This window comes from Falco punctatus, assembly GCF_963210335.1.
Source record: "Falco punctatus genome assembly, chromosome: 7".
NCBI classification, from domain to species: Eukaryota; Metazoa; Chordata; class Aves; order Falconiformes; family Falconidae; genus Falco; species Falco punctatus.
Window position 1 is genome coordinate 62,369,517 of NC_137587.1, and position 25,302 is coordinate 62,394,818.

At 43.1% G+C, this 25,302-nt stretch overlaps 1 protein-coding gene across 1 annotated transcript in view; it reads right to left on the reverse strand.

Annotated features, from left to right (window-relative positions):
* Positions 1-25,302, reverse strand: part of AGBL1 (AGBL carboxypeptidase 1) — a 465,261-nt gene that overhangs the window by 367,047 nt on the left and 72,912 nt on the right. The window contains exons 6-7 of the mRNA XM_080396228.1: positions 15,334-15,371; positions 4,090-4,298 (exon numbers count right to left, since the gene is read on the reverse strand). Coding sequence (XP_080252354.1) covers positions 4,090-4,298; positions 15,334-15,371 — 247 coding nt within the window. The remainder of the gene's footprint in view (positions 1-4,089; positions 4,299-15,333; positions 15,372-25,302) is intronic.

Genomic DNA, 25,302 nt, shown 5'->3' on the forward strand with positions numbered 1-25,302 from the left:
CCTAGTCATAAAATACTGAGTTCCTGCAGTATCCCACATTTTTTACTCCTATAATCCAAAGTAGGAAATAGAAGTGTAAGAAGTTACAAGAGCTCACATGTTCTTTGATGACGTAGAATATTTTTGTATTTTTATTACCATGCTATGTAAGTGAACTCCTTGGTCTTTTGTTGCAAAGAGAACACACCACCACCACCACCACCACCCCCTCCCCAAGAACTACAAGCTAAGACCCCCCGGGAGATCACAGTAGCTGTATGTCTTAAAAATAACAGAGACAGGGAGTTTGGATAAGCAAATTACAGCTGCTTCAGAAAGGTGAAGTTTTTTTTAAAACTGATAGGTGCGATGCTCAGAAGACCAAGCCTTCAGATTTTCCCCCAAAAAAGCACATCTGTACCACAGCCTCCATCAGAGAGGGTGACTGACCAAAGTAGCATCCCACCTAAGTTCACATGTGCCTATCAGCATGTTATCTTTAGTGGCTTGGGACTGACACTTAGCTCATCAGAACAAGAATGCAAGTCAAATAAGCAGCATGAATGTGCTATAAGGCAAAAGAGGAATATTACAATATATTCTAATACTATTTAATATTTTTGCATCCCTTCAGCACAGATAAAACATAACAGCCCAGAAGGCAGAACAGATACTTTGCACCATTGTCTGACAGCTCATATTTAGGATTTGGGCTAGACAAAAAAAAAATAATAAAATTCAGTAGAACCAGGGAGGTGACCAAAGAACATAGCAAAGTGCTTTATTATAATCAGGAACATAAAAATGGCTGTATTGGGGTGGTTTTGGTTGTACAGGATTTCATTCTGTTTTCTCATGTATGATTGAACAGCATTATAAGAGTCAGTGGGATTAACAAGGATCCCTGTAGGGAGGCTAGAAAAATCATCTAAAGCTGACATGCTTACAAGCCTCACTACAAGAATCTTAATACGTATTTCTAGATTTCTGGCTGTTAGGAACAAGGGGGAGAGAAAAGACAATTTTGAAAGCATCTCCAAGGAAAGTTTTATTCTGGTTAGAGCAAACACCATGGAGAACTGGTTTCTATTCCCAGTGTTTCAATTTATTCACATGGAGTTGGGTTGCCTTTGTTTGCTTGTTATTACAAGAAAGATAGGGAAAGTTTGTCTACATGTGGGAACAGAATAACATTCTTGAACAGTACTATTATAGTTTACTGAAACTGTTCTGTTTTTACTAGAACAGTGAACACAGGGCTGTATAAGTGTCTGCCTTGGGCCAGCCATCTTAATTCGTTGCCAAGTGACATGAGGTAGTCGAGAACAAGGCATGTTCATCCAGACAATGAACTTCCACACATAGAGTTATTCAAGGATGTTGCTTGAAAGCCACATTTTTCTTTACAGCAAATTCACTTACAAATGCAAACAAGCCTTGAGATACTTTACAGGGAATTTGTGGGACTGTTTTCATTACTGTTCATAAAGTGCTGTCAGATTCCCAGATAACAGAGTTTACAGATGACTGAAAAAACATTCCGCCACTGTATTGGAAAAGCCTTTTTTTACTGACATCTGAGAAACAGACAGAAGACTGCTTTGTATGTGTGTAAACTATCCCATTTATTTTGTAGTGGGATATTGTGAATGAGGAAAGAGTGAATCCCTAGCTCAGAAAGCCCGTGTAAAGCTAGCCCAAATTCAGGGGATTTGCTTTTTAGCCTCCACACTCAATCTTTTCTCTACCGAATCTGGAATACTCCACATATTCTGATACATTAAAAAAGGGAGGTTTCAATATGACAGTAAGGCAAAAGGTAATGATGTTTATGGATGCTACACCTGGGAAATATAGAGTGGAATATAGGATAATATTATCTGAGAGTAGACCCTAGTGCAGGAAGGTTGAAAAGAAATCAGACAAGCTTAAAAAGTCAGATGGAAAAATGATAAAATAGCAAAATAATGTTCAATGCACCAGTGTCTTCTAAAGTGGGTACAAACCTGTTTTCTTGTCTCTGAGCAGGCAGCGCTTTGTCAGTGCACACGAAGCCAGCCAGTTGCTAACATCAGTATACCATTTAACTGCCATGAAAGGCTAAGCGGAGCTTGGAAGAAGAAGTGGGAGCAGAAAGTGCTTCCTTTTCACAAATGATTTAATTATCTAAAATAATTTGTCATTCCAGGTATGAGCAGCACTCAAAATATTTCTAAATTCTCCTCAAATATCGTAGCAGTCACTACTAATCTACACAAGCTTTGTAAACAGGAGTTCCACTGAAGGTTAAAACAAACCCATCTTGGCAAAACTGTTTCCATTGCAGCAGAGATATAGATATAAATTAAAATGTTTCAGCAGAACTTTTCTAGCCAGCTCTTAAAACCTTTAAAATTCTCATTAGCTGCCTAGAGTTCAGTCAAGGCTAACCACCACAGCCAGCAAATTCCTAAAGGTACCAAAATACTGTCTACACACACAAAGAGCCGTTGCCTTCCCAGGCAGGAGTTGGTTTGCCTGCCCTGTCTGTCTCTGTCTCAGTCTTACTACAGCCCGCAGCTCCCCTCAGGAGAGTAGCTTTCCCATTTTCTGTTTACTATGAAGATTATGAAGATTTCAGAGCCACAGCAGCCCCCACCTCAGAACAGAGCAGGGAAGAGCATGAATAAGACCTCCTAGGGCTGCCAGGCTCCCCCCGACACTTCATGTCTTGGAGACACACTCTATAAGACAGACGATATCCCAAAGAAGTACTGAGGGAATGCTGAGCTCTGAATTTATTAACCTTGGTAACTCCCCTTCCAAGATGTCCCTAGCAGTGCACAGCAGAAGCACAGAGCAAACCGGAGGCCCCTGCAGCTGTCGTTTCCGCTCCACTTCTAACCTTTGGAAGGATTAGCGTCCTCCGTGTTTACTGGAGCCTCCGTATGTCATTTCCTGTTTGTTCACCCAAGGTGACCCCATATTTGTACTTTCCATGGGGTTGCTCCCAGGCTGAGCCATCAGGAGATGTTAGCTCAGAAAGCTACATGGGCTGGAGAAGGGTCTTGAGTGGGAACGAGCTGACATCTACCCTCAAGCAGCTGTTGCCATCCACCCTACTCAAGTCTCTGCAGACCAGGGACTTCTCATTAACAGAGGTCATACTCCCTGGAAAGATCTGCTTGTCCTGGCCACCTCAGCCCACCTGAAAAAGCAGTCAATTCCTTGTGAGGAAAACAAAGTGAAAAAATTCTACAAGTCTACCGTTTACTACTGGTAAGAAATATTTCGGTCACAGGAAAATTGCTCATGACAGCAACGGGAAAGGTGAAGAAGCAAATACACTGGATCATAAGGCAATGGACTTTCTGGAGGAGGACAGGTTTTTCATTCTGTCTGTCATGGTCCTAGAATGAGACAACGCACTGGCCAGGAGGAATGACAATGGAAGCCCTCCTTGTGGAATCACATGGGTCAGGAACTGAAGGTTTCTCCATAAGTGACTTCCCCAAAGAAGCCTAAGGAAGCACATGGGTGAGAGAACCAGAGGGAACTGTTGCTGTCCTGTACCTGCCCTTTCTATACCTTACAGGGATCCCATCCTCAGAACCATGTCACCTTTCTTGGTGAACCCATATTAACGTTTCACAAGATTAAAACTGGGCTTCCTGAAAAACAGTTGATGGATGTTTCTCATTAGCAAAAGCCTGGCTAAGTCAACACTTTTTTGTGTGAAAGACTGATTGGGTGGAACTATCCATCCGGATACTCGAAAGAAAACACCTCATGAAACACCTAAGCAACTCTTCTGTGGAGATACTGCACTGCTGTCAGATGAAGTCCAAGCAACAGTAAGATCCACAGGGGTGGGGAAAACAAGCATTAAAAAGCCTGAACTACATTTTTCACAAAGCTCAGAAAGAATTAAAATTAGTTTTAAATATAAACATTTCAGCTTTTCTGAAGCACTAGCTGGGAAAAAGTCCATACTTTTTATTTTAACAATTTCAGGTTTTTTCATTTATATGTTATTTAAATTCAGGATAAAACTGGAATTTCCTGAGCTGTGAGGTAGGACCCAGCACTAACCACCAACCCATCTCACTTAAGCACAAAAGCACCATTTACCTGTACGCTTGTAAAGAGAATCTCCATACCCCGGGAGCCAAGGAAAGTCTCTCTGCCCAGCTGGATGTCGGTGATGTGCTTTAGGCAGAGCAGAAGACCCCTACGAATATAAATGTAGTTGTTGGAGACATCATTGTGATGCCAGTCTTGATACAGTCTCAGCAGTCCACCCAGGTAGCCTCTGTTCACTGCCCGTCGGCTGTTAGACTCTAGAAATGAAGAGAAAAGGCTGAATTAAACTCTTTCCACTACTCACGTTGTTTGATAACCACATGGCTACTCGGTGCTCAAACTCAGACTGTAACACCTGCTCATTCTTGCTTAATGGTCTCAGTTTAAAAAAAAAAAAAAAAAGTTGATGGTTTGTTTTTTTCTTTTTTGACAGTTTAGAATGTTGTTATTTCCTAAGGATGAGCTAGGCTCTTCGAATTATACATTAAAAAACATGAAGCTGTATCTCTCCTGTCCAGGTGGAAATGGATGCTCCAGAACCCTCCAGATGAATCAGACCATGGGTGGGGAAAGGGCAGAGCCTATATCTCCTTCCAAGTGCTAATAAACTTGGCTTCAAGCACAGCACCGTAAGAGTTCCCGAAACTAAAGAAGTTCCTGAGGAGTGACAAAAGCTAAAAACCACAGAGATTAGTTGACAGCAGGTCATATAATCTTCACATACCGCTATACTTCAGTCTCAAGAGAACACCTTGCTGAGATCAACAAATCCAGAAACCTTTTAGCCGTATAATTCTGTCACAGCCAGAGAAATTATTTTTAACTTCTAAATGTATTACCACATATACCTGTATAATGAAAGGCATGAATCAAATTATTCTAGAAACTCACAGTATTTAAAAATTAACAAAACATAACCAACATAAGCAACAGCAGTTTAGGCTCATTTTTTGTTGCTTTCTGGCTCTGAGATTTTAAAGGTCACATTCAAGTAATGTTTAAAGGCTTTACTGCATGGGCAAGAAAACAAAGAATATACTTTTTCAAAAAATAAGCTTTATAAAAATATGAAAGGAAAGCTGCAAAGTTCCCTTAATCATGTAGCTCCAGGATATCAGGCTAAAAGGAAAAGACTATAAAACTTGTGATAAAAAACAAATTCTGCGGAGTATTTTAAAACACATCCCTTCACTCACTGGGTTCCTTGCCCTGCTCCACAGGACAAACATGAAGCCATACCAGACTCTAGGCTCCCTCCCTTCAGCCTAACCCTGCCTAAACATATTTTCCTGACTGGTCCTGACATTCCTTGCTGCGACACACATTAGAAGCTGTCAGGAGCTCAGTAGTCAACCAAGGGGCCAGGTAGCATACGTAAGACTGGAGCTCAGCTCCCTGAATACCAATCAGCATTTGCAGCTCACAACAGATGGCTCTTGGTATGGGATCTCCAGAGCCAGTAGGCTCCAATTCATTTCCAGTTCATTAAACAAAGTGCCAGAGCCTCTCACACCTGGAATGTTAAAGTCATCAGCGGGGATTAACAGGACAGGAGAAGCAGCTAGAGGTTAAGAGAGAGAACAGAAAGATGCTGCATTAAGCAAACCAGTAACAAGTGAAGGCAGGGAGCGAATAATCAGGAAGCAGCTAGCAGGCAGCAAGCCTCAGTCCCAGGGATGAAGTAGATGGAGGTACTGGAAAGTGGAAGGAAGTTGTCTGAAGTCATCTCAGCCTGCTTGCCGCCGTATATGAGCAAACCCTTACCTGGAGAAGGCACTGGAGGGTAGTTCTGCCACCTGGTCTTGTCCTGCAGTTTACTCTACCATTGGCACCACAGGGCAGGCAATAAACAGCACCTCCAGAGCAGTTTACCATCTCTTTTTAATCCTGCTCCGCACCTTCACGCTACCCTGTTGAGATGCTTTTGCACCAACCTGCTGGTCTCACAGATCTTCCTGGTCTCCTATGCCTTGGCCTGCAGTTCTTTGTAGCACCTTATCCCCTTGTTGTTAACCATCTCACACTAACTCTACCAGTACACTTGTATTTGAGGGCTCAGCGGTTGTCAGTATGCAGGAGGTCATCCTTCTCCTTTGACCTTCACTCTGTTTCTTTTTTCTAGTTGACTTTCTGCAAGAAAACTTTAATTGCTTCAGAATCCCTTATCAATCCCAATGATTTTATTCATGATTTCCTGTTAATCCTCAACCAGCTGTCATGTTTACTAACCTGCAGGATGACTAACCCCTTAAATCAGTCAATCTTCCTTGAAGAATTACTCAGGAAGCTCTGTAAAAGTCAATAAATATATAAAACATGACAAGAAGAAGCGAGTCAGGGACTGTAAGGTAGCGACAATTTAGATCAGACTCAAAGCTTCCCTGAACGGTTCAGAGGCAGACAAAATTGGACTAGATCTAGGGATTTACAGCCCCCAGCATCCAGTGCTTGAAGCCTAAGCTTTCTGCATCAGTGTTGATAGGACAAGGGTATTTCCCTTGTCCTGGAAAAGCACTATAGGTAGAGCTTCTCGGGGAATTTAATTTAAAAAAAAATAAAAATCTCCTCATAAAATGTGTTTGTGAAGTTTTCCTCATGTCTTTCAAGACAGGCTTCCGTGTTTGGATCCCAGCTCCATAGGGACCAGAGCACACAACTGTCCCAGGCTCCAGTTTTTAATCGCTGGTTGAAAAGCACGGAGGAAGCTGAGCAAAATAACTTCACTGTGTTTCCCTTCATGTTTTCTGGAATACTTATCACCTTTAAGATCAGAACAGTTGCTTTAAAAAGTGAAGCTGAGATAGCCTGTTCTGCGAGGAGATGGAAGAGGCAGGACTATAGTTTCCTCAGCACTTTGAGCAGAAGCAATGATAATTACTTGCTGAAGGGGCAAAAAAACCATTCGTTTTGTTTGTCCTGTCTCATTTCATTGATTCTCCCCTGCTCTCCTGTGTTGTCAGTGTTTTTCTTGTTTTTTTCTTTCATTTTTTTCAGTTGTATAGTCAATAAATTAGGGAATAAATGAAGGAGGGAGTATGCCAAGATCTCCAGAAGGCAGATGGAAAAAGGAGGCCTCCCCACCTGTCTGTGTCTGTTGGTCTCTCCATCTAGGGATGGACCTGCATGGGTATCTATCTATATTTTGGCACAAATACAGATGGTGGAAATGAATCATACAGGTACGAGCAGCACTGCACAGATTTGTAGGCAGCAAGAACCCACTCCTCCTGGAGTGAGTATGCACGATCTGTGTGGTAAGTGGGAAAGTGTCCTATGTCTTTTGACCTTTTCGCTGTTATTCTTTTGTTAGTCCCTTTCCTCATCCCTGGATGTGGCCGGTGGAAATGGAAGTTCTCCCTCCACACAGCTTTCAGCAGTGCCCAGGGGTGGTGCTGCCTATTGCGATTCCTGCATGGTCAGTGTGGCAGATGCTCTCCTGTTTGAACTAACGGAGCTTTGGTCCAGGCAGGCGCTCAGCACGCACACCTAACTGGAGTTAATCCTGTTGTCTGAGGCTATTAGTGAGAACTCAGCACCAAAAAAATAGTTTGGCTGGAAACTGGGCTGATAAGCAGCCAAAACTGTATTGACGGGAGAAAATCTGACTAGAAATCAACCATTTTATGTTATAAATATCTGCAGCCATCAGGGCCTATTGAACTCTCCTTCCATAGCAGCTGGTTGCATGGCGATGATCTCCCCTTGAGCAGGGATGCCTCTCCAGGTCACCCCTCAAAACTGAGGGACCCCTTACCTGATCACCAGACATTCACGTGTTGGTAAGTGACATTTTGTTGCATGCACCTAACACTACGATACGTATAGTAAGCTTATGATGTAGTCTTTGTATCCCATATTAACTTTAAGTGTAGTAAACAGTAATTGACTGCCAATCCATCTGTACTTATTAAATATTTAATCAGTAAATAGGTATGTAAATTAACTACTGTATCAGATCTGAGTGATCTCTGACTCTTCTGTGACAGCCTGTCTTCCTAGTCTTATTCTGGCATCTCTGACTTTCTTTGCAAGGGTTTCAATTCTGCCTGCTGAGGCTGGGATAGGTGACAGGGGAATGCTCGATGCCTTCTTAATTTCACACACTTCTAGAACTGACCCTCCGTTTCTGCCTTGCTGGAAGCACTGCTGACCAGTGAAAGTTTAAGCATGGCAGCGCAGAATACCTGGCCTGAATAATCTGTGCAGTTAGCCAGAACCGTTTGACATGGATGCACAGCCAAGGCACGGAAGCATCAAATGGTTAAAGATGCATCTAAATTAGTGAGGGGATCACACTACAAAGAAATCCTCGGGTTTGAGCAAGCTCTGATTTTGTGCTGGGGGATGAGGACAGACTCTAAAGCTGGGGTTTCAGTCTAGTAGATAAAGTCTCATGACTGCTACTGTTTCTGTGGATATTCCTGAAGCCCTCCCAGCATTCCAGTCCCCTTTGAAGCATGTGCCAGGAACACAGGGACCACTGGAAAACATGAAGCCTATTTAATCACAAAACTGAATTACAGTCAACCTGAAACATGATGAGCAATGCACTGCTTACCAGGCAGAACAAAGAAATATTCATCTTTTTGTCTATCTGTTTAAATCTCTTTGTTGATGCCACTCAGCTGATTCTTTATGCCAAGAACATACATTAGTACAGTTTGGAGATAAGAACGCTCTGCTAAATTCACCCTATGGCCCCTTAAGCAGTGAAAGGAATAAGAAAATCTCCAACTTCCCCACTCTGCTCTAGTGATTACCTCTTGTGAATAAAAGATGCGAGATATCTCATAAAGCGAAGAGAAAACACCTATTTTATTCAGTCATTGAGAGGTCATTTTTTCTGGAGATAAACATGAAGGTTCCCTATAGAAACAAAATGAGTTGTCCCTATGGAGAAATGTAGTTACCCATCAAGTTCTGGAATGAATTCAGACCCAGTGGGCTCTACAGTTCCAGCAAGAAGCTGGTATTAGCTCAACTCTTGTTGGAAGGCAGAAGACAACTGTATTTGTGCCGTGTAAACTTCACGGAGTCCAGGCACTTATTTAAGCCTTGAGGACAGATGAATAACTGTCATAAAGGCAGAGAACACAGGCAGGATTTGCTAACAGCTACAAGTGCCATGGTTTTGCTACTAAACCTGGATTCAGCCACAAGCTCAGCTTCAGTACAAGAACAGCTTCATTCTTTCTACTCCAAAATATTTGTTTTGGTTCCAGGTTTTGGCTAGTTCAGTGGCAGTCATACAGACTGTATTGTGACATTGTGATTATTGTCTAATTTGCCTTTGTTACATCGTTTATATGTAAAAATTAAGAAAGAGCAGCCCATCCCCTTCCGAATCTTTCAAACTAACCCCAGAAGGAAACTGATTTTCAAAAAGGTTTCCTTTTTCTCCTGTGTTTTTCGGTTTCACAGCATCTTCTGGTTGTAACCCAACAGAAAGCTGGAAATCCACAAAAAATATACTTGCACAAAATTTGCAGCTTGATTTTTCTGACCAGAGTGGTTTGAAAGAATTCAAATAATAAGGATGCTAGAATTTGGAAGACTTCCTCAAATTCAGCCATTGAATTTTCTGAAGCTGGATCATCACTGGAGGCACAAACACTGCCTATGCCAAGACAAAGGCAGTAAGCAATCACTATTAAGGACGATCAACAGAGAATGAAGCAGCTCCTCGACACTTTGGTTCCATTGTACCCACCCTGAGGAGCAAAACACTGGGAAGCCACGATGCCCCAGGAGATGAAACCAACCTTTTTCTCTGGAGCACAGAGTTACTTTCAGTTTGGAATATATCTATGAATGAAGAGCAGTTTGGGGGAAGGAAATATAAAGGACATTCAAAAACATATTTTACCCTATAAAGTGGCTCTTCTCAGAGATAAATGTAAAAATGAGGAATCAAGACTATTTGCATTCTGATAATCAGGAAGAACGGACAGGCACAGAACTTGGGTTAGATTATTGTGAAAGGAACTATTTGCAAAATTCAACTCTGATCACAACACCCTGCAAGTCATGATGATAGATTTGGGGCCAGGCTGATAATGGAGTTTTAATCCAGAGGTGGGTAACAAAGTCTCAGACTGATTGTGAGAAATGGGTGCCTGGTGAAATATTAGGCAAACCACAGCCACCGTGCTGGTGGCTACAGGAACCAACATGGTGTAACCGTAGGGCTATTTTGACACAAAATGAGACACCTGCATCAGTAGATCTGTTGGAAAGCATTATGAATTCAGACATAGAGGGCGCAGACCTTTCAGAAATCATAATCTGCATATGTGCTAGAACTTCGCTTTCTGTTTCTCAGAGTTACTTGCCCCTCCTTGATGCCAGCATAAAAGGAAAGGAATGACACTGATTATTTTATCCTGCCAGCCACAGGACATAGTCCTTATGCTTTGATTAAAAAAAAAAATATATATAAAAAAATAAAGACCACACACCACAGGGCAGGTGAAAGGTTAAACAAAGTTTAGTTGATGGAAGATGATGAAGGAAGATCTGGAAATGAGAGATGAAAGGCTGGGGTGAAAGGGAAGGCAAGATGATAAAGATGACAAAGGAGGAAGAAAAAGATATAGAAAGAGAGGGGCAAAGCCATCGGCAATAACTGCTGCTAGGACACAGAATTGTCTTGATGAAATAAGCATGATCAGGGGTCACAACAACCTGTATATTAAATTGCTCATCACAGTTTTACTAGGCAAGTGTTGCAACCAGGGCCCTGCCCGTTTCCCTAGCCCTTTCCTTCAACATCCACTGAGCAAATGCCTCTGAGATCAGCTCTAGCTAATTTCCTTAAAGGCATGCAAGCTGCTAATTCTGGGAAGCACAGACAGTCAGGAATTGCAAATACAACCAAAATTAGATTAAAATAACCTGCTGATAAACAAATTACTCACCCAAAATAAGTACTGGAAGATGCTCCGGTGGGAGCAGGGATCCCTATAACATCACCGCCATCGTGTGGCTCCGGGTGCTGGGTGGCAGAGGCCAGGTCAGTCCTTCACATCACCTTCAGCCTGCAACCCCCTCCCTAGGTATGCACTTGTCTGCGCTTATATAGCGGGTGTCGTTTTCTTCCAGTGCCCCAAAACTGGGAATGGTTTGCCTGCTTTATTTGGGGGGGTGGGGGGAGTTCACTAAAAGCAACAGAGCCCACGGCTAAGAGTGACACAGAGGACAGCCCTTGCCTTCCACTGCTGCTCAAATGGGCTCCAGCTGGGATACACCCCCTCCACACCTGAGCACTCGCAGGCAAAGGAGGGCTTAGTGATGAGCTTCCCAAGCCTTAAGACAAAACTGGAGCAAAATACGAAGGCAGATGTACAGAGAAGGAGAAGAAAGCCAAAGGAGGCTGGAAAAAGTAGCAGGTGTACCCTGGGACAAAGAGAAGAGACGCTGGGAAGGACGTTGGCCTCATCCCACCTCAGTTTATCTGTAGCTATCAGTATCTACCCTCTCACCCCCACGCTGGGCTGCAATAAGCATCTAGAAATTGAAGGAAGGATGGGAAGGTGTAACACTGGAAACCTTGACTGTAACATCCAAGAAAAGAGTAAAAAACTCCTGAGGCTCTCATGGCATTTCAGCACCATTATAGATATTTACCAAGCAACATGTTCAGCCTGTCTAATGATGTAGTTCAGGTCAGAGGGAGTTAACAGCACAGTGGAGGGAAAATAGATATTGGAAAAAACTAGAACAGAGGAAGGAGTTGCTACAAGCGGTTTGGTGGGCATGGCAGGTAGAGAGCAGCAACTGGGAGAGTAGCATGCGAGGACTGGTGAAGTACTCTGGGATGCTTGGAAAGAGATCAGAAGTCAGGAGTGAGACTGGCTGATAGTCAAGCAAGAAACATCTTCTCTATGTCAGTAATCCAAGTTTCCACTGAGGCAGCACTGTCATTAGAAGGGACAAACTTTTCCTTTCCTCCGTTATTCACTGTCTCTATAACTATTACTGATTTCCACTCTGCTCAGGAGAACAGGACGACCAGGGTCACTCTTGCCTAGCACAGGGTTTCCAAGCATTTCTTCCCTGTTGCGGATAAAGCACAAGTTTGTAGTGTCCTATCACTTATTTCTTTGGCTAATCATAACTTCTCCTGCAACACACAACAGCAGCAATTTCCCAGGTACCACTGGAGCAGTATTTTTTTCTTAAACCGATGCCTCCTTTCCTGGCAGATCTTGCTTCTTGCAGTTACGCACCTGTTAAGCGGGCATTTAGCACCAGCTTCTGGGAGGCAACGGAGGCCAGAAAGTTTCTAGCCAGCCCCTGCCTCTTGCAGGTGGACCGAGCCCCAGGCAGAGCTCACGGCAGCCTGAGGAACCGCGGGTGGATGCTGTGACTCCATCGGAGAGGCACACTGCCACCTGCCCGCTCCCGTCAAAACTGCCGTGCGCTTTCCCGTTGCGGCTCGCTGCCAAAAGCAGCGGGGACCCCCACCCTCCAGCGGGGACCCCCGTATAACCACAACCCCGCTATCGCTTTGGGCTGAAGCACTTCAGGAGACGGCAGGCCCGCAGGGGGACCCTCAAGAACGGGTGTGTTCTTGTCCTGCCGGTCTTGCAGCCTTAACCCCCAGGAAAATTGAATCTCACCACCAATTCCCAGCAAGTGAGTTACTGCCAGTCTCCAAAAAGGCTCACAACAATCAGCCAGCCAATTCAGTACTGTAGGGCATTCCAGGATTCCTGCCTCCCATTTAGTTTGTATCCCATCTAAAAGATGCTAAAGGGCTTCTGGGTGCTTTGCTGTGACAGCTTTACCCCTTGTTTTCATAAGCAATTTTCAAGTGCTGCAGCGTTCACCAGATACGTTTTTTAACTTTCTAAGAACCCTGCACCATTCCAAGGCACTAAGGTCATGGGCATAAATAATTTAACTGTGACAAACAAAGCTGTCCTGACACAATGATGGAAAAGAATCCAGCTCTTTTTCAGCCATGGTGAATTTTTCTCTGGAGAAAACAGAGCTGTTTTTCACATATCCTGACCCACACCCCCCAAAAGACACCGCCTGCTCATTTGTATGCAGCTATCAGAGCAGTCTGCTCCAGAAGCCTGGAGCTTCTCATGTCCTAAGCCACAGGACAAGGAGAAAACTAAAAGACATTCTTGACCACTCAGCATCATATTGCAGAAAACATCAAAAAACACAGTTCAGGCTGCCTTGCAGGCTGTGGTGCTCAATTTGATTGCACAGTATTGGCACCATTTCCCAAATCCCAGTTCCAGTGTCTTAAAAGAACATCAGCTGAAAATAGACCATATATTTTCCCAAAATAACTTTTCCATGGAGGCACGGTAGCTGGTGTTGCTGCAACAAAGTTGTTTAGTTGTGAATGATAAAGGAGAAAAGGACACGTAACAGCAAATGGGAAAGGGTGTCTCAAAAGCAAGAAATGTCTCTCTCAAGCAATGCCTTTGTTTGCAACGGGCAGCAGTACAAATGACCATGAGAACCCTAATCTGTACATCACAGTGATCGACCAGAGTGATGTGAATGGACCGCTTTGCTCCATAGATTAAATTCTCATTGGAGTTTGGGTTTTGTACATTCTGTGAAAGCACCTGAAACAAACAAGCAGACTGATCGGTGTGTTCTTCCAGTATGGAAACCCTCTACACACTTCCTACAGCATAAAAAGCACAAAAAGGAAGGACCAGACAAGATGCCTTCACAACCTAAATCACCTGAGAAGAGTCACACAGAAAATTCTAAGAGTAAATGCCTTTAAAAAAAGCTTACCTCACTCCAGGAGAGAAAAGGCTGGGAGAATTTGGAGCTGAATCCAATCCTTTTAGGTTCCCTAGATCATTCTCAGCTTCCCTACCAAGTTTCATAACATGTATTTACAACTCCCCAGGAGACTACATTTCACAGCTTCCTTGGTAATTAGTCCTCTACTTTTATATACTGTTCTCATCTCTAGGCCCAGAACAAGCCTTCCAGCACAAAACTTATCCTATAAATATCTTGGGACAACAGAATTTCACTTCCCATTCATAGTACTTACCACAAAACAGGAGTGCAGGAGAAAAGCTCAAGCTGCCAGATGAGCTTTCAGCTCTTGCTCCACTTCTCCAGCCTTCTCTGTAAATTTCTTTCTACTTTGTTCTACTTTGAAGGCTCATTTTGCTTTTGTATTGCAAGCAGCTGTGGAGTGGCCCCACAACTCCCTTATTAACACTTAGTGCCCAAACCAGAAGGTCTTTCCTTGTTGCAATAATGTGACCTTTAAATCTAGGCAGCAAGGTTAATACTGAGGCATTATTTCAGAATTCATCACTTGAGTTGCTGCAACTCAGACACGATCCCATTGCAGCATGCTCATTTAAGCACTCCTTCCAGTGCTACAATTTTTCACAAATGCATTTATTCTTAATACTATGAAAATGAGAAGGGGGGGGAGGGGAAGGAGGGGGAAAGAGAGAGAGAAAGAGAAGGACAATACGCCATTGTGATTTATTGTAGAATAGATTGTCTGCAGTAGAAGAGTGCTCTTTCTTAATCAAGGCTTTATTAAATTCTGCTAATAAAAAGCTAAGTGTTTTCAGATGGGATAAAGGCAAAAAATGGGTAGCATGTTCATTTCAGGAACGGTCACACCAGTAGTGTGTGACTGAGAACCCATGTTAAGGTCTTCAACACCACAAGCCAGCTGGTGCAAATGTTAGGGCACAGCCTCCCACAGCAGGGCTGCACCCCAGCAAGCACCAGGTCTCAGCCCTATCTGCACATTATCAGACCTGACAAGATTGTGAGGGAGAATAAGGACGTCTCTTTTGGACTACAGAAGTTTTCCAAGCCCATGCCAACAGCATCACTGTTACCAAGTACAAAGTACAACAGCACCACAGGACAGACAGGTCCTGGTCCCACTCCCCAGTGATGCTGGAACAGAGCAACAAGCACTTGTCCCTGGCTGGAGAGGTTCCCCATTGCTTCCACTGTACCAAGCCTCAGGACAACCGCTGTTCCCTAAACACTCAGAATTTAAAGAATTTAGAAAAAAGGTCTAGTCTGGCTCCCTCAGCAGCTTGCTGCCTGGGACTTAGGGCTGTGTGCTCACAGAGCTGTGGGGCTCCAGGAACCATAGCTAAACATATAGGAAACTTCTGCATTACTGCCTCTCTCTTCTAAGCAGTGCCCCTTGGGACTAAGGGAAGAGGGGATAACAAGGGAGAATGAGGTTCAACAGCATCGTTCTGTCCAGCAGCACAGCACAGAAAGGGAAGTCAGAAGGAAGAGGAAGAAAAAAAAGCTTACTTGATTTCAGCAAAGCTGCCAGAGCCTCAATGGCTGCCCTGGGGAAAGAAGAGAGAAGGAAAAATAATGTCAATTTCTTCAATAATTTTTGTAACCTTCATCTTCACAGTCTTTTGGGCCAGGCTTCCCAGCTGGTCTAAATTGACAGCTTATGATAGACTTTGACAGAACTGCTGTGTTTCACACCAGCAGAGGATCCAGCCTTTGCAGCTGACTCAGTTATTCTAAAAAGCCATTAGCCCTCTAGCTTTAGTGTTACACTGATTTGTAGTGACCATTAAATTTAAAGCAACACCCACATATCCAAAGTAATGAAGCAAGTCTTTAAACTGCTGCCCCAGAGCTATTTCTTTGTATCAGAAACTCAGCACATGCCTACTCCAGACACCAGCGCTTCTATCTACTTTAGAGATAACTTCCGCGTCAAGCTGGGACATCCATGTCAGTATTTCCAGCCAAATTCCAATCCCTTGTCCTTTTTCCAAAAACAAGCTTCATCCCCATCCTCCCTCCCACCAGCTTTAACTGAGAAGAAAATTTAATTTCTTTTAATTGTAACAATATCTTAACATTGCAGCGGCATATAAAGGTCCCCACTCAGATCAGGACTTGTAAGAAAGATGCTAAAGCTCTGCGGTAAGACTGCTCACCCCATGGAGCTTAGAGAGATACACAGAGAGATTTCTGCTGACCTGCTGTGTCGTTTCAATGTGCAGGTAAGCAACTCAACCTGCCTGAGCCAGCACAGAACTGGCTTGAATAGGAGCTGGTCACTAACACTGGCAGCTTGAAAAGCTGAACTGAGGCATCCTTGCTCCCCACCATCTGGAGGCAAGTTTCTTCCTCATGTGGAAGAATATTTCTTCCTCATGAAGGATTATTTCCTCATTTCTTCCTCATCTCCATCCCACCAGCCCCAAGAAACACTCTCTTTTCTAGCCATGTTCTGCTGGAGCAAGGAGATCCATGTTCTAACCCAGCTTACTGCTGTGACGTTTCAAGTGCCCACAGCTTGGATAAATAAATACAGCTACAGAAGCCTCCATGCCCAAGGATTCCTTAAAGTGTAATCTCTTTACAAACCAATCCCCAAATAAAATCATATTAACTTCCATACTGAGCCAATTATCATCCTGCAGCAAAAAAAATAAATATTTTTTTTGTCATCAAGCTGCTGTTCATTGTGTGTCCTAACAGCAGCTGAGACTAAGAAAGACTTAAGAGCTGGTTCTTACTGACACCGGGTTGACATCCCTATCTAATACCATTCTCTCATAATGAATGTGTCAGAGTTCAATAACAGCATTACAAACAAACTGCAAAAGAAATGCACACAAATACAGATAGAACAGGAAATCAGTAGCTAAAAATCTCTCGAAGCACAGTCATGCTCTCACTGCTTCTTTAACTCCACCTAAACAGAAGTCATTCAGCTGGTGGGAGGAATATTGTCATCCACCAGCAATTCACCATGCTCAGAAAAAGGATATGCCACAGCCACTGATCATTCAGTCTTTCCCTGAACTTAATGTTTAGGACAAAGTAAACAGCTCTAAGCAAGTTAAAATTCCACCCAGAGTGTCTCCCCAAAGCTAACACTCAAGTATGTATCTTTTAAAGGAGACTACATCACATACCTATGTGTGTGGGCTTAAGGTGATGTCTCAATCACATCCCAGCACAGCAGACCAAGGAAGGAAGGACCAGAGTGCTTCTGGCTCCAAGCAGAAGAGAATAAGAATTTCCTGTAGGCATCTGGTTTGTTTTGGAGGATGCTTATAAGCATTGCAAAAAGTTTCAGTAGGGCTACGCCACTGTCATAATGTCAATATCGCCAGCAAACCTCCCGTCAACCAAACACTCAGAAAATCTGGATTCTCCAATGCTTTTCTGGGGTCTGTAGACCACATTGCTTACAGACAATTTATCTTCAGAGGATCTCAGACCTCCCAAACCATGTTCTCAGATAGTGTAATCTCTTATTGCTTCTATCTTTGAATCCCCATTCTAATTTCTTATCACACCTGGCCCAGAGGAACCTAAACTCTTCCCAGCCATACCGCAGCTGATCCTTCAACAGCCTTAACCACCTCTAGTCACTTCTCTAGGCCTGGAGAGAGCTGGTCTGCTCCAAGTCAAGGGATAAGAGCTATTTGTGCTTTTGATGCAACCTAGTAGAACAGGTTTGCAACTGCTTTGCTTTTAGAGCTGAGAAACCTAAGACTATCATAAAGTTGTAAGTAAATTCACCCAGATGGTACTGTGGAATGGAAAATTCAAGTATGTCCTTAAAAAAAAATAAAAAAAAAAAAAAAAAAAATTAAAGTTGGTCTCACCCAGATCCCAACACCACCGCTCCATAGAAACAGAAGTTTTCATAACCACCACCTACTTCTGAAGCAACACTACAGACTTGCAGCTGTAGCTAGCTGGATTTTCTGCATCCCAGGCTAACAGCCTAGACACATCCTCATCTCAGTCGGTGCCTGTACAGAGTATTGCAATAAAATAAAGTGGAACCAAACTAGTACATTTCATCTCTTCAAATACTACAATTCATCACAATGGTTTTGGCATAGGCAATATGCAGTGTTCCATATGTCCTACAGCATGTACTGTACACTCAGTCATAAGTAGGTGCAGACAGACCCGGTAGACTGACCTCAATAGTATGCATTGCTTCAGATCAAATTTTGAAAGAAAAAAATGGAAGATGTGAAGATAAACTGCAAAACAGATAAAATGGGTTTAAGAGGAAAAATGAATTTACTAAAACTAGGTCAAGCCAGCCTAACTTGATATCTTCCTTTAATAGGATAACTGTTTTTTCTAGATGAGGAAAATATGGTAGATCTAATTTATCTGTACCTCAATAAAGCATTTGATATGGTGCCACACTGGAAATTATGAGCCAAGCTGGAGAACAGGGGGATTAGTACAAGAATTGCGATGTGGGCAAGGATCTGGCTAAAGAGGCAATGACAGGAGCTGTGCCGAAAGAGGAATTATTGGTCTGGAGGGAAGTTATGTGTGGAAGTCCTCAAGGATGTTTTGAGACTGATCTTATTTTATCTTCTCATTAATGACCTTGGCACAAAAAGTCAGAGTATACTAACAAAATCTGCTGACCGTGTGAAGTTAGGAGCTGCTGCCAATAGCAGGGAGTTCAGAATATCTTTCAGGAGTAACAGGATGTTCTTGATTTCTGAAGCAATAGAAATGTGATGAAATGTAATAGTCGAAGTGCAAGGTTACGCATTCAGGGTTTAATAAGAATTGCTGTTATGAGCAAGGGCTTATAATTTGGAAATGAGTAGGACATTGGATATATGAGCCCATTAGAGGATGAGGACAAGCACGACCCAGCAGGGTGACAACCATGAAAAGGACAGATCAGGTCTCAGGAAAGCCACTGCCAGGGAAGGAGGGAAAGCAGGAATGCTTTCATACAGAGCTTCACCTGAACAGCCGTTTGCAGTACTCAGAAGGAACCGTGCAGAAAAGCGCTAAGGAAATCATTATGGTAATGGAGACGTAGCTCATAAGGAGTCTTAAAGATGACGGGTTTTTTCACCTTCACAAAATGCTGGTGAAGAGGTGACTTGGTTGTTCTCTATGGACACGCTAGGTGGGGGAGAAGTAAACACTGAGGAAGGCAGAGAGCTACACAAGCTAAAGAACAAAGTTGGCACTTTGTTCAAAAGTTCAAATGGATATAAAATGGCCACAAATAAATTTCAACTGAAAATAGAAGGATGTTTTTTAAGCACTGTGAAATAAAGCTCTGAAACATCCCTTTGGCAGCGATGGGACGAACGACCTAACGACTGTGAAAAGGGAGCCTGAATTGCTTATAATGGGACTGTTAGGCTCAGTTGCCAATGAACAAGGGTCTGAAAAAGTGAGCCAGGAATGGCTGTAGTCCTACATCCCTACATTTTAATCATAGATAAAATGGTAGTGAAATGAGAAACAGGTAGTCTAAGTGCAAAGCTAACTAATCAGGCCAGAAAAGAGCAGCTGCACCAGCCTAAGCTCAAAGTCCAAATAGTCTGGTATCCTGTGGCCAAAGGTGGCCCAGGGAAGCATGTAAGACCATAGGAAAAACACAGTGCTAGAATTTGCAGAACAGCCTCAAACTCCAGCAGTTTGCAGTCCAGAGATTTCCTAAGCTAGCAATGGTGCCTTTGCCTCCATATATTTGCCTGGACACTTTTGAACTTACTCAAATTCTTAGCATCTACGATTATTCTGGGAAAGGAGTTCACACCTACTCTGAGTAATAGGTTATCTACCTGCATTTGCTTTAAGTTTGGACTTAAATTACAATTTACACTGTAAGTCAGATGTCAGCAAATATCCCCAGAATATTATTTATCTTTGATGCTGAACAAATTCAACCATATGAAACGCCCTATGGGAAACAAATAAGAAGTCACAGAAGATAATGCAGAATGGACTTTCACTGAAAACAGCAGCAAGGCAAGCCGATGGATGCATCAGTAGGCTTACAGCAAGCCAGGCAAATGGTGTTTGTGATAATATCGGCACCTCTTAGCACCATACGGCAAACAGCATCTTTTCTGGCGTCGGAACATATAATGAGATGAGTAAGCCTGGGACAGGAAGACAGAGAGAAAGGAGATAATAAATTGTGCATGACAGCAAGTATAGGGTGGGGAAAGATGGGAACAGGAGGAAAAGTTTAAGAGTGCAAGAAAGATGACTCGATCAGCCATATGCTAGACCAGAGAATTTGATAGCATGCCCAGTGCAGAACTCTGCGTTTGTCTCAAGGAGGAGTGGGGGGGAAAAAGAATTCATTAAAAAACTTGCCAAATCTGTCCAGATGCCTTCCTCTGATTTTCTGTTCTTTGTGGTAATACGTTAGTAAAATCTTAGCTGTTTTGTCAATCCCAATGTATCTCAAAGGAGACTCACATATATTAAAAAAAAAAAAAAAAAAGAGAGAGAGAGAGAGATGTAAAAATAACATTGCCCTATCTTAAAAGGCATAATAATAAGTGCTGCTCCATAATCAGAAAAACATTAGAAACTCCCTGTAGTAGCAGTCAAGACAGCCACTCTGAAGAATGGAAATCTTTGAAGTGTTTCCAAGTCAGCAGCTTGGATATCTGGGCAGGAGTACAACTAGCAGACAGATAGACAAACGCAACTTCCAGATCCAGGGCTTAGGAACCAGGAGCAACAACAAAAACTGCACGTCCCAAGCCAAAGCACAATTGGATTAGCCAGTAAAACCGGGCTGCTAAAAAGCATAGGCAAAGGAGTCTTATGTCTAGGTCACCCTTTCAGATCTGAATTTCAGATCTGAGCTACCAGGACAGTGTTAACGGGAAATCACCGCAAACAGAGGAGACAGACAAACTCTTAGGTTTTCTTCTCCACCCTGATCTCAGCTCACAGGTTGTAGTGCTGGGCAGTATGATGGACAATGCTGTGCCTCTGTTTCTGTCTCTTGAATAGATAATTTATTTGAAAAAAAAAAAAAAAAAATAAAATTAAAAGAGAGACTCCTGGCAATGAAAAACCTTGCTACAGAAGAGATGATGCATGGTGAAATAAATGAAAGGATTTTAAGACTCATAGGACACATTGACGTTGGTGCTAGTCAGGACTAGCTTGTAACTATGGGCAGGAAACAGCAGACAAGCCAAAGACTGAACAAAGAAATCATCTAAAAGGGTTTTGCAGATCAGCTCCCAGGTAATTTAACCAACCTTCCTTCTCCTGCAAGATTGTACTTCTTACATGCTTAAACCAAAACATCCTCTTCAAATTATTGAACAAATGACTTGGTGCTTCATTAAATACCTCTTCATCTTGATGCCTGATCTAATTCCTAAAGGTAATCACACCTGGATAACGAAGACATAAAGCATTGCTTTCATAGAAATGTAAGAAAAGGCTCTGCCCCTGCCTGGCAACCTGCATTGCTTCAGCCCATCCTCCCCCCTTTTGCCCTTCACCCTGTTATTTTGCAGTATACTCACTTGTTGCTGTCATGTTTATTTATATCACAGGCAGCATGGGGCAGGGACCATGCTCTATATATTTGTACAGCATCCAGCACAATGGGAACCCTAACCGAGGGCTCAAGGTATTACAGCTTACAGGCTTAAAGCCCCTAAGCTTTCACAGTCCCAGTCTCTGGGAGGAATTAAGTGTCCTTGGGTGTACATATTGCCTGGCTGCATTTTGCCTCCAGCCCCTGGGACTCATACTTAACTACGGGAGTTTATACAGTCACAGAGCAACTCACTCAAAAGACAATTTAACATTTGACAACTGAGAGACATTTAGAAACAACATGTAGGAACCACGGCACTAGGTGCCTTATAAATCCTACCAGAAGGTAGATCTCATCTGAGACAGATGCCTTGAATAGTCATTTCCCTTGTGGCCCAGAAATACAGATCTTAAATATGCAGGCACTTGCACAGTGACTTGTTTTGTTTTAAAGGCTTAAAACCAGCAGCTTCATAAGTCTTGGAAATATGGGTGTGAAAATGCTGCTTATGTTTCTGGCATTTTCATAGCACTGCTGGTCCAGGACTTATGCAAAAATACCCATCGTGTCCACTTTAACTCCAGCTTGTTAGCTAAGCATTAAAACTTATGCTAAAGGCAAAGGCTGCTCAGTTTGCAATATTCCGCGTGCTGCCAACAGGTGGGGTTTGGAGATCCAGCTGTTGTGCACAGATGTGCTTTTGGTGCAACGCTGAAAGAAATGGAATAAAAATCACACACTCCTTTTCTAATGGTTACTTCCCTTCCAGTGACCAGCTTGCTTTTTTCCCTAGTGGAGCAGCACATTCTGTCCTTAATAAAAATACACATCTTCTATGGAACCTATTCTCTGTGACGCAATTCATTTTGCTGAATAGAATTGGTGACCAAACAAAAAATGTACAGAAATTAAATGCATACTGAACAGTATTTTTCCTCCACACCTTTAAAGATTTATATGGCTATTAACTCTAAGAGGAGGGTTGTGAGGGGGGAAAAAAAGCATGCAGAGGTGCCAAAGTAAATGCTAATAGCCAACAAGACTTAACAGCAAAAGGAGTGATGATTCCCTGCTTTTTAACCCTACAACAGATCCAGGAGCAAGTTTTCTCCTATCTTACATTTTGGTGAGCTGAAGCCAATGTGCTTTCCAAAGATATGCTGCTCCTTGTAGGGAAGTTATAGTCACGACACAGAAGCCAGAGCGTGCGGTCCTCTCTTGCTCTCATGGCTAATACAATCAGTGTATCTCATTCCCAAGGTCAGCTCAAAGCTTTCACTGTAGCATCTTCCAAACATCTCTGCCTGCCCTAGAGCCTGTTAGGTTAAAATCAGTGAAAAGGTATAGCTTTCCAGCCTGACATCCCTGCCTCCCAGGAAGAGGAGTCACCCCAGGGTTATACTCCAGGCATCCTTACAGGTAGCTTACTCTCTCGTGTACAAGCAGTACAGATGGAGAGAGGCTGTATCCCAAAAATTCAACCTATTTACAGGTCTAAATTAAATTAGCTTTGAAGTAGTAACAAAGAAGAATAAGGTACATGAAATGCACTTAAATCCTTGCCAAAAAAATGCCCAGTCATTTCTTACAGCATGGTGCAGAGCTGGCACTGCTTCCTCAGCAGAAGCCATACCGCAGAAGATTTCCCATTTCTGTCAACTCCCTCTCCAGGGTCAGATGTCACCAATATGGCTGAGGTAGGCTGTGACAGCTTGTCATTCACATTAAGATGAAGGGACTGGAAGGCTCACAATCAGACAGTATACTTAACAGATTCATCACCCAGGCAGTTCCAGGCTGACAGTGTGAGAATCCAGCTCTCCCACCCAACGGATGCACATAGCAGGACTGAAAAAGGGTCTTGATTCTATTCTTTATTGATTAAGAGGAGTGGTAAGGATACCGACTGAGGCCACATCTGCTAACAAGCACCAGCACAACCCTACAAAACATCTCATACACAATTAAAGCATGTCAGTGATTGGAAGTCAATCTCCCTCCTTCCCCCAGACCGCTGTCTTCCAGTCCCAGTTTAGCTACTAGCCGAAAAGACCCCAGTGGTCTCTTTGCTCGCTCCTTAGCTTACGATTTATTCGCAGCTTATCGGTTCACCATGCCCATCAGCTTTTGCTCTGGAGACCCCAGGGACTGACATGCACATTGTGCTCATGGCGAGGCAGGTGCTCAGTGCACAAGGGAGAGACCCAGACCCATTCCTCTTGCTTCTGGATCGTTCTGCCTTAAACTTTTCTGAATGCTGTGTATACCCCGAGTAAGGGCAGGGAGAGGGATGCATCCATATACCTGGTGAAACTCTGTTTACTGCATGATGAAGCCAAAGGGCACAGCTTGGTGACATACCCAGAAACCCTAGCCTCAAATCTCAGCAGGGCAACTGTGACTTCTGTCTTCATTAAGACAAATTGAATTGCAGGTGCTTTGCCATTGGGGAGTCTAATAGCGAACTATAAAAGAGAAGGTAGAGCTTGGGGGTACCTGGAACTTTATCATGCCATAAAATGAGCCTGCACTCACACTATACTGCCTGCAAACAACTGCATGATTTTTGTTTTATGGGTACTATCAATTGCTGGCAGCAAGATAACCAAGGGCAGCTTGCATCGCTGACAGTCCGGGTAGCGAGGTATCTCACATGTCACTGCCTGTGCCCAGAGCTATTAAAAAGCACAAAAGGGAGGCTGGTTTCAAAGTAATCAAGGCTAAGAGCTGTAGTTCTCCCTGGCTGCTGGTTAGTACAAACTATCTCTAAGGCAGCGGTAATCTCAGGGTACAACATCTTTAAAAAGCAGTTTGTAATGAAAGGTGCTCTTGAGCTGTAAAGCAGCAGCATTTGAAATAGCAACCTTTGCTGCATGTAGCTGGGCTGCTGCGACGGGTGGGGAATTGGAGTTTTCATTTCAGGTGTTTCTCCAGTTTTGCTGCTTAGGATTTTGAGGCTTGTTTTGTTTGAGGGGTTTGGTTGGTTGGTCTTTTTAACCAAAGAAATAAACAAAAAGGAAAATTAATTTTTAAAATGTGTACAAATTGAGAGACTTGAAAAGAATATGAAGCATGAAGCTGAAGGACAGAGAAAGCACCATCTTCCTTGATCTCTGCCAAGAAACAAGGCTGACTTGTGTAGCAGCTTTTCCTTTAAGCAACAGTCAGATGCTTCAAAATAAAAGAAGAAATAACTGATATTGAACACAAGATGAAAAACTGTGTTTGTTCTTTTTAATCTAATGGTACTGTTTCCATATTACAAGGCTCTAGAAATAGATCCATCAGTTTGAGTTTATATGGCATTTCAGTTTCCCCTCTGGTCCTATTCAGATGAAGCACATCCATAAAGTCCAGCCAAAGGAAACTTTAAGCTTAAAACCTCTAGGGAACAGAGCTGCCTTGCAGAGTTTCTCTGAATATGCCTGAGCAAGAAGTTGCTCCACACAAGCGTAGCTACTGGCATCACCCTTCCTGTGCTGCATGATAAGGTGCAACTTGGGTAGTTGTGAGCTGGCAATAACGTCACAACATAACCCTGTAACCCTACCGAGTTCTGCCTGCTGGTGGGTGCCTGGTGACAGTACGCCTGTAGTACTAAGACCATGGTTTGAATGTGTGAGTAGCTGTTTACACATCGGCTGCAGCACTGACAGCACACAGTGTTACATCCACCTTTGCAGTAGAGAGCAAGTGGAAAAAAAAATATATATTGATGCCTGTTAATCTCCTTGCACGCAACACTCTCCATTTACCAATTTCCATGTGCTTCCCAAGTAGGTAAGCACCATTCCCCTTGCTGTGCGCTCAGGTTGGGCAGTTTCTATATATTGCTCTTACCTAAATCCCAAAGGATGGCGGTCAGAGCTAATGCTGCCTGAAAAGCTCACATGCCAGTGGAATTTCAACAAGATATATAGAAGAAAATATGCAGGAGC